Source organism: Acanthaster planci, linkage group LG14 (genome assembly GCF_054643075.1).
Source record: "Acanthaster planci isolate LZ-2023a linkage group LG14, COTS_SCS, whole genome shotgun sequence".
Lineage (NCBI taxonomy): Eukaryota > Metazoa > Echinodermata > Asteroidea > Valvatida > Acanthasteridae > Acanthaster > Acanthaster planci.
The window spans coordinates 4,239,909-4,249,869 of NC_141790.1; the positions used below are offsets into that span (position 1 = coordinate 4,239,909).

The window sequence follows — 9,961 nt, forward strand, 5'->3', positions numbered from 1 at the left end:
CATATGTAGTCAACTGTTGAATATTTTTTTCATTCTGGTTGAAACCTACAGCTCAAACATTTTAATCCTAGTGACAAGAGTCTCAAAGAGATTACATCATTTTAGAACTAGTATTTGGCTGTGGTATTGGACGTTGACTTGTAATGTTTTACATATAATCAGTCAGAGTTGATCATAAACAGTTTAAGACACTTTGTCCCATACCTACTTCTCAAACAACCTTGGTAGGAACCAACATTTATTTGTCAAAACTTTCAGAGTTCATTTTCTTTTCTCAGATGTCGACTTCAGCGCCGACGATTCGTCTCTATCGTTCAGATGGTCAGCATCTGATGCTGAAAGTGAAATTGATCACTGTGAATGGGCAGTAGGTAAGTAGATTCTCTAATGCCACCGTGGATTGACATTTAACTCCAAGTTGAATGGACGTTACACTGACTCTGATTGTCAAGCATCAGCCACCTGACTTTGAGGAGATTTTGTACACAGCATTGAAGTTTACATTTTCTCATTTGCTCAGCTGACTTTCAGTCATTGGAAAAGACTCTAATCCTTCACTGGTCCGTGGCCATTCCTCTTCTAGGTGTATCGGATACAGTACTTAACCTAGCACAATGGCTGGAAGATCAACTGACCTTCCATCAGGTGGCATTTGACCCTCTTGAATAATAATTAACCTGTAGATGTCACCCACTTGACTTGCAGACTCCTTTAAGTTTGGATTATCTACACTCTGATTCTTACTAGATTCATTTCAGGCTTATTTTATTTTACCTTAGTTATAATCAGCATCTTAGCCCAAGAGTCGCACTTAGAATTTTACTATGTCCCAGTCTCAGTATACACAACATGCTTAAAGTGTGAACATCCAAGGCTCATTTTAAATTTCCTTTTTTCCTAGGATCAGAACCTAAACTTGATGACATCATACCATGGTCGCAGTCTCCTAACGCCACTTCCACTATCACCACCAGTCTATCACAGATCATGGTTGAAGGCCAGAGCATGTATGCTACAGTCATATGCTATAATCATAATGGACAGTCGTCTTGGAAATCATCAGATGGTGTTACCATAGTAACAGAGTCTCCAAGCGCTTTGGCAGCTGTTGTCAGTGTGAAGACTTTGCCAGAGACTCAATACACATCACAAGGGTACCAGTCACAGAGAGATTCTCTTAAAGCATCGTGGGACGGATTTATAGATCCAATTGGAATCCAGTCCTATCAGGTAAGTGCAGAGATTCAAAGTGCAAAGTGAAAAGAACATTCATAAACAAGCACATGAGCCTGGTTTAGTACTAAGTTTCCACTCAGATGCTGCTGATGACTGACAAAATTAAAAAGCAACCTTTGCTCAGGATATGCATAGAAACATGATATAAGTTTGTATTCAACTGTGCAAATACCATATTTGTTGATAAAATATCGATTAAAACATAAATAATCGATAACTCAAATTGCCCAACCAAGACAAGGTGTCATCATTCACATTCTTCAAAAGTATGACCTCCTTATCCAGAATATGCAAAAAAACATTTAAGTTTGAACAATGACTTTGTTGATTACATTTTAAAAAGTTGCGAAATGTGTACTGCTCCTTGAAGGTGACTATTCTTTATTAATGAAGTGGCTCGCCGACACATCCTACCTCGGACACGACTACCAGGGACGAGGGTCTTGTAGGCCCGAACCTCTTCTTAAAAAAGGATCAGATTATCACCCAGAAATTGATTGGAGCTGATTTCTTTCATTTTATTGTCGCATCTCAAAAAAAGACCAAAACTTCTTCCTGGGAAAAAAGAGACCCTAAATGCAAATGTGTAAAAATGAGGAACTGCAATTAATCTCACATTCCAGAAATAAATTTATACAAAAATAAAATATCTGTATGAATTATAATTGATGGAATCGGCGACACACCATCACAAGTTGGAAGCTTGCCAAATAGAAAAAAAAAAGATGTACATGCACTATAAAGGATATATTGCCCCTTACCCACTAAGTGGAAGTATACAGCCTAAGCTGAGATGTAGCAGGAGGCAGGTAACAAGTAGCAACTAGCCCATGGATGTTACAGTACCTAGGGCCTACATACAGTCTGGCTGGCAACTGTGTGTAAACTCCATTTGTGGAAATGGATGAGGCAAAAAAAAGACCCTACTACGAAAGTCTAGATGGCTATATTTGAGTTAACACGCTTAGAACTATGAAATTGACATTGTGTCCCATAGTATTAAAAAAGAATGAAATACACAACATGACAAGCACAAGTGGGGCCCGCAGTGCGTGGCATCCACTGACACAAAAGCATATTATGCTTCGAGTGCAAGTGGGGCCTGCAGTGGGTGACATCCACTGACACAACAGCAAATTGTGCATCGAGCGCCAGTGGGGCCCGCAGTGCGTGGCATCCACTGACACAACAGCATATTGTGCATCGAGTGCAAGTGGGGCCTGCAGTGGGTGACATCCACTGACACAACAGCATATTGTGCATCGTTAATGACGAAGATGCTGCAGTTCTAATCCTACAATGAACTCTACACGTGCAAACTTCATTCTGGTCTTCATGGTCTTGCACTTAGTTACACCCCACATACGACCACAAATGAATACCCTAGCTTATTTTTGGCATATGATGATGAGTTGTGATAACGGACAAAATACCTGATTATTCCCCCTGATTAATAGCCCCCTCCCTGGTGTCTCAAAGGATAAATGACAACTGGCCCAGCCCTGCACAGCCAAAGAATTGGAAGCAATAGAAATCATGCTGTATCTATTGATGCCCTCCTAACATTCTCAGTCAGGAGTAGTCGATTCCGAACGTCGTGCGAAAAGAATGCAGTTTCATTCCCAAAGTCGATCAAATTATAGCCTAGCGTGGATCAGAGCAAGGCGATTGGCTGGCACATGCATATTCATCTTAAAGTTACAGCAGTGCAAACAATGTGAACACCTTGTACATGTATAATAAACGGCAGTAACCATCAGAAGTCCACCGTAAATATAAAATACATGTAATCATAAAATCTTGTCTCCCTACATTAATTTTGGTAACATAAAATTTGTATTTTTTTAATCTACAAACAAGTTGAAGGTCAATTTCCATTTCTGTAATTCAACTCAATTATCCTAGAAACTTAGTGTCCTCCCCAATTTCTAAATAGTTTATATGCACTGGGGCTTTGGTTTTATTCCTGGTTTGTTCAAGTTCAGTTCCTGTGTAGAAAATGAAATCCAGTTTTGAAACTCACAACATCAGGAGAAAGATTTTTCCGGGAATTGTGCATATTTGAATATCCAGATTTGAAATTAAGGGGACAGCATGCACGTATTTTAACCCAATCCTTGACAATGGCTCAAACAAATGGTAGGATGCAGAACTAAATACACACGAAGTGCTTCATTGAATGCAAGGAAAGAACGAACTGATGCCATAGAGACAAATTCCAACCCTCTCACTGCCTGTTTTGCATCCTATTTCGCATCCTATGGTCAATTGTGAATATTCATGTTAAACTACTATTTAGCATACAAAGGCCATGCCACGGTTTGTAGGAGATTCCCAGGGGAGGCACATGCCTCGGTGTTCCTCCCCTCCTGGAAAAAGAAAAAGGCTAACAAAATTCCCCCCCCCAAAAAAAAAACACCGAAAGCTGGTGCCCCCCATAAGATGCTGGTGCCCCCTTTGTGTCCCCCAATAGTAAAATCTTAGCTACGCCTCTAGGTCATACGCTACTTTAAGATTGGCTAAGCACATGTTTATTCCCATTCAGAAGTACCATTTTAGTCAGAGAGTCAAAGAAAGTTGATATGTCAATATTTTGTTCTGGAGTTTTACTTCCATTTTTACCCCCATCCATTTTATGGGAAATTCCTTGTGCAAAATTGCCCAATCGGTGCATGTGTGGCGAGCCACGTGCACACAGACTCTTGACCAATCAGAATCGATTAAACTGTCTTGTATCCAGGTGCCAGAGTGTGATTTACCCAGCAGGCATTGTCACTTCTCAGTGGGCATTATTAAATGTGAATACACGGTCAAGTTGCATGTTGTTGAACAGGGAGACTTTCTGAAGTATTTATGAATGATTCTTTCAAGATGAAAAATAGACAATCATAAAGATTCAAGGTTAAAGGAAGGATGGTGAATTCACTATCGGTATTCTGACTGCCGATGAGTCATAGCCTGTCGTCTAATTTCTTGTCAACCCACTCCCTTTCCAGTGTTTTCTTAGTGGGCCAAACGTCTCCACATCATGGAGACCTTGTGGATCCACCTCTGAGACCCACCTTGATTGGTCAGGTCTTAGCCTGCTTGATGATGCTACCTATAGCCTGTCGGTCAGAGCCATCTCTCATGCTGGTCTCATCAGCGAGGCTGTCTCTGTCAATTTTACAGTGGAGTCTACCAAGCCTACAGGAGGTGGTACGTAACTCAGTCATTTTTAAATGGTCCACTGCTAAATTTGAGGCTCAACATAAAACTAGAATTTCGAGATTGCTTTTTTGGTACTTGTCAAGGCAGGGAAACCTTAAACGGACTCCAGCAAGCCAAAACAGTCAGTCTACTATTTGCTATGCTTTTCTCCACATACCCAGCGTGGACATTTTGCCTTGTTAATTAAGAAGCCTTGGGGAAAATGCTCATTTTTCTCCTAACAAGATAACACCTTTTTAGCTGAATTTTTGATGAGGGTTGGGGGCTTTTCTCCTCATTCTGCCACAGATAAACGCTGGCTGACCTTATAAGCCTCTAAAACTGTGTGGACTATGGACTTTGTTTGAGGTCCACACTATGTATGCTACACACACCGAAATTTATATCCATGTGGATCGAAACAATGTTTGTTCTCGTGATTTGAAATCTGATGCCTTAATTGAGAATTGTAAAGGTTTCCATAAGGCAATTCTAAAAATGAATAGCTCTCCACTAGGATTTTCCAGAAAGATATTTGAAAGTTACACAGAAAGGGAGAATGTTTCATGTGTAATTATTGCAGCAAATCCAAGTATTCTATTTAAGGGATATTCGGATAAAATATTAACCCAGAAAAGTTACTCTGTTTCAAATGGAAGCACTGTGAAAACAGCATTCCAAACTCAAACTGTTTTAGTACACAAGACTTCGCACAAAAACATCTGAGGCAAATACATTGTTCTGTTGATCCCAACTCGGAGAATGTCTGCAGCTGGTTGTTTCCAATTCATATGATACACATGTGTATCCCTACAAGTTTACACAACTATCCTTGAGTTGTCCACAAATTGTGTACTTTTTTTGTTTTTCCACAAAAGCACCAAGCCTCATCAGATCATCCTGGTTGGGTAATGGGACGGTTGAGTTTGCCTGGGATGGCTTATTCTCCTCTTCCTCATCTTTGGTCTACGAAGTGTCTCTTGGCACCATCCCAGGAAGTAGTGATATCATGCAGTGGGTGGAGACCATGGATACTGGTATGCGTGTCTCACCGCTGGTTCCCTATACCAACTACCACTTGACATTGACGGCCATCAATGCAGCGGGCTTGTCTCACACAGTCAGGAAGGTGATCAGTGTCTAGAGGATTCGCAATCATCAACGTTGACGTTGTGTTGGATTTATCATAGGGGGCTGTGAAATTTCTGTTAGATTTTTAGTTTTAAGGGTGCAAATAAATTCCAAGCAAATAAATTCCACTTGCGATAAATCCGCATATTTCAAAATTCTTTCAAAATACAACTCTCATAGGTAGCTGTTCGGGCCGCCCAGAAAAACAATGATCAACATACCGTCTTTCATTTTCCTTTCAACTTTAGGTGCGTTGTCCAATGACATCTTCAGAAATTCTCACCAAAAGTAGACCACCCCGAAAACTAAGAATATTTCCAAAACTGGGAAAAATAGCTATTTTGAACAAAGCATCCCTCTGTAAGACTGCTATTAGTGCCACCTTTCAGACTCGATTTCATCTAAATAATTCAGACTTTGAAGTCCAGGCCTGAGGTTCATCAATGCCACATTTCTTCAATTCCCAAATTCCGTGGCTCTCAGAACTCTCTAAAATAGAAATTTATTCACTGGCAGACAGATTTTGGCCTATTTACGTGAGTGCATCCTTACTGAATTAACTCAGACACCTCTTTAGAAACATACAGATTATTTGTATTTGATGAAAGAGTTTTTGTCACAAGTACACAGGCGTTCGTTCTCATATTATACCGTGTTACGTTTCAATTGTTATCTTTGGTAGTCTTACGACTAGGTTGTTAGCTGTTGTATTATTGCCATTTTCTATGTAGTTTTCTAAATACTACGTGGGAAATTTATTTCATGAGTAAAAATTCTATTTGTGTAGATGATATTTGGTTTTTCCCTCCTGCAACTGCGTTGTGCATTTAATTTTTTTTTACTTTCTTTACGTAATTTACATAATTAGGCGATTATGAGTTCTTGGAGTCTTTCCCACAATATTTTAATTGGTGTCGTGCTTAAAGCCACATATGAAGTAGAGAAGTAGGTGTATTTTTCTTTGCATTGATGCATGGATTTTGGGCCAAGAATTACCCGTACAACCATATTTTAGCAAACAAAATAGTGCTGCGTTTAGATGTGAGGTTGTACCCGAATTGGGTTTAAGCTTGACTTTTGTAGTGTGTTGAGTTGAAGTGGGATCAATATTGTTGATAAAATGAACACAAGAAATGTGGTTTGAAGGGGGCAATTACAATATTAATCGGAATTATTAAGCATGTTATTGAGTTAAACTTTGTAAGATAAAACGTGATATGTTGCATGATCACGTACCATTGGTTGAATTGTAGTCAATGTTGTTCGGGTTTATCTTCATCTGTGAAATAACACCAAGAAACAATCAAGTTAAATCAAATCCCAAACATGTCTAGCAGCATTGGTAGTACCTAGGCCAGTTCTCGACGGCAAGGCCATTCATGACGCCCTAATGTCTAATAACAGAAAAATATAAAATTCTTCAGTAGGGCTCTGCACTTACGAGACAAGAGAACCAGTGCCACCTCGAGAGCTGTGCAATCAGCACAAGCCTATAGGAGCTTTCTCTAAAATGTTAGGCTGAGAAGATTACAGTTCTAGTCAACATAAACTGATCAAGTGAGTTAATTGTAGTATTTACGCACACTTTTTGTTCCATAATTGTAATATATATCAGAGGCCGGATCTCAATAGCCTCTCAACGCAGGAATTAACAGCAACCTCCCACGCGAACCCATCCTTTATTTGCACACAGGACTTCTACGGCGTAAAGTCATATGTAAATAGCATAACTATTTGTCTTTTCCTTAAAAACAGTTCCCTCGTATCATTTTCTTTTCAGTGAAATTAAAAATGCTTCGTTCTTGTTCAACTAAACAATACATTAAATTTTTAAATAATGATATGACACCTTGGTTTTCTTGAAATGACGACAGACAATTTTGCACAATTCCAGAAGAACCGTAATATCCCTCATAGTATAAGCAGGTTGAACAACCTTAGTTCTTCTTCACTTGTGATGAAATAAAGCTTGCAAAAATGTTACCCTAAATGCCTTACTGTTGTCCAGAAATTTTTCTAAACGAAACAACACCAGCGTAAAACATTTCAGATCACTGTTGCAGTAGTGAAGCAAACAATTGTTAAATTTGATCAGTCTAAATGTTAAAGATTTGAATTTCTTGGGTTACTTAATGAAACACACATTAATTTGAAAGTCTGAGTGATATAGTGCACCGTGCGAAAAGAAAATGGACTCTTTTCTTTGTTTGGATTTGTATCCTACAAAATCCAACAAAATAGCTGTTACATATTTAACCCCTCTTGCTATGTTGGTATGCACAACTTTGTGTACCAATACAAGTGGACTCTAATAGGCAAACCAGGGGATTGAGGTCGGAAATGCTCTCGTTGAAAAACGTTATACATTGGCCCAAAGGCCTCCGACCCGCTTTACACCTGAGGACCCGGAGTAGCCCGAAGAAGCGACGGCACTGAGCATTGCCCAGGCACGGCGGAGTCGACCATTGGCCGGACTTTCTGCTTTCTCGGGCCAGGCTCAGTTTCCTCGGTTTAAATTTCAGCGGGTGTTGCCGCCTCAACGCCCCTGTGTTTTGTTTTCGCATAGGCCCACCACTTCGCTCTGGCCAAGGCACGCTTGCCTCACCGTTTCCTGCGCCCTGCCTGGGTTGAGCGGACACTCCCCCCCTCCCCTTCACACCTCGCCCCATCGCTCCCTCTAGGTCTTGCGGATGCTCGAGCCCCGTCTGAGTAGCCCGTATGTCTCAGCTCTTAGTTGCCGACTGTGGGCAGTGGGGGCCCTGCTCGATCGACGGGGGTCAATGTTGGGGGGGGGTATTTGCCCACGCTATTTCTAATGGGGCCGAGCATCCTGGAGAGACACCCCCCGATAATGTAGGCAAACCAGGGAGTGGGGGTTAAGGTCGAAAATGCCCTTATTGAAAAGCGTTATAAATGGGCCCAAAGGCCTCCGACCCACTTCACACCTGAGGGTCCTGGGTATAGCTCGGAGAAGCGATTTTCGGGTTTTTTGAAGTTGCACCATTCCTTTTCGAAAAACCCAATTTTTTGCTAGCAGAAATTTGGATTTTACTTTGACGACGGCGGGCGTTCCAAAAGGGGACAAATAGAAACTTGAAAGGACACTTTTCTCCCTACGTTGAAATGGAACGGTCTTAGGAACTTGAGATTGGCATCACCGGACCCAGAGAAAGTTTTATAATGTGGACGACAGTTGGGAAGCAGCTGCCTGATGGTCCTTTGTACATGTACTGAGTACCGCAAACTTGCGAAGCCAGCTCAGCCCATTGTATTGACCCACCGTCCATTGACGGGCATCATGTGTCATTTGGACATTCCCTTGCTGTGATTGGCCTTTTTCATGCAACTTGTATTTCCATCTCTATATAGCCGATTTTGTGGAAAAGATTGGGCCTTTTTTACGTCAAGGATGTGAATTTTATAGGAGTTTAGAGGGGAGTATTATTCTAAAGGAAATTTTTGAAAATACTATGTCCAAGCTTGACAAAAATTATGGACTGATTATGGTGGAAGTTACTCGGAGTGGCAAAAGTGAACAACCAATTTTTTGATCTTCAGATATAAGATTTGTTATACAATCCACCATCCATGTATTTTACAGTACATGCATTTGATGACTGCTCTGGGCCGTCACTTGCAAGTTTGTGTTTTCATTGCGTTAATATCTCTTCACATTGTCACTTTGAATCATTTGTCTTCATATTAATGACCCAGGCCTCCACTGTAACTGCCAACTTGTATTTGATGACTCAAACAAAGATTTGAACGATAAATATTAAATTAAATCTTTGGTGTCATATCAGTGACCGGCTGGTGTACTGGCTGAAAGATTTATTTTCGTCGTGGCTATCCTTTTTGTGATTGGAATTATTGGCTGCATACATGTTTTGGAATTTGTGGGATGTAAAAATTAATTCAGCAAGTTCAAGTTGCATTTTAATGTTTCCTGTTTTACGTTCTCTATTTTCCCCTTTTTGAAAATCTTGGTTCGAGTGATTAAACAGCACTTAGCTTCTTCTCTTGACATGACCTTTTCAATTCCAACCTTTTATCGTTCCACAGCAAATTTCATTATACTGCTGGACATGGATACACTGGTTTCTTACAGCTAGCATCGTTTAGGGGACATATCACCATGCATTCACTTATTTAAAATTCCCGACGGCAAGCCGCCATCGTCGTACTAATTACACGGTGCGCTGGGAAGTCGTAAGTTATACCATAAAGGACTGCCAGGCGTGGATGGACCCTTTCGTATATGCAAGTTTCTTAATGGGAATCGTCCACATTTTTTTCCTGCGACGCCATCCGTCAGACCATTGACCCTCTACCGTTAATGTAGACTGCCCATTTTCAAAAACCGTTCCATTCTGAGCGTAGGGAGCAATGCGGTCGTTTAAGTTTT

At 40.6% G+C, this 9,961-nt stretch overlaps 1 protein-coding gene across 4 annotated transcripts in view; it reads left to right on the forward strand.

Annotated features, from left to right (window-relative positions):
- Positions 1-7,546, forward strand: part of LOC110984469 (uncharacterized) — a 96,225-nt gene extending 88,679 nt beyond the window's left edge. For all 4 annotated transcript variants that reach the window (XM_022244689.2, XM_022244690.2, XM_022244687.2 and 1 more), the window contains 4 exons: positions 279-371; positions 902-1,230; positions 4,233-4,434; positions 5,304-7,546. In XM_022244689.2, the coding sequence (XP_022100381.2) occupies positions 279-371; positions 902-1,230; positions 4,233-4,434; positions 5,304-5,569 (890 nt within the window). In that variant the 3' untranslated portion in view covers positions 5,570-7,546. The remainder of the gene's footprint in view (positions 1-278; positions 372-901; positions 1,231-4,232; positions 4,435-5,303) is intronic.
- The last annotated feature ends 2,415 nt before the right edge of the window (positions 7,547-9,961 follow it).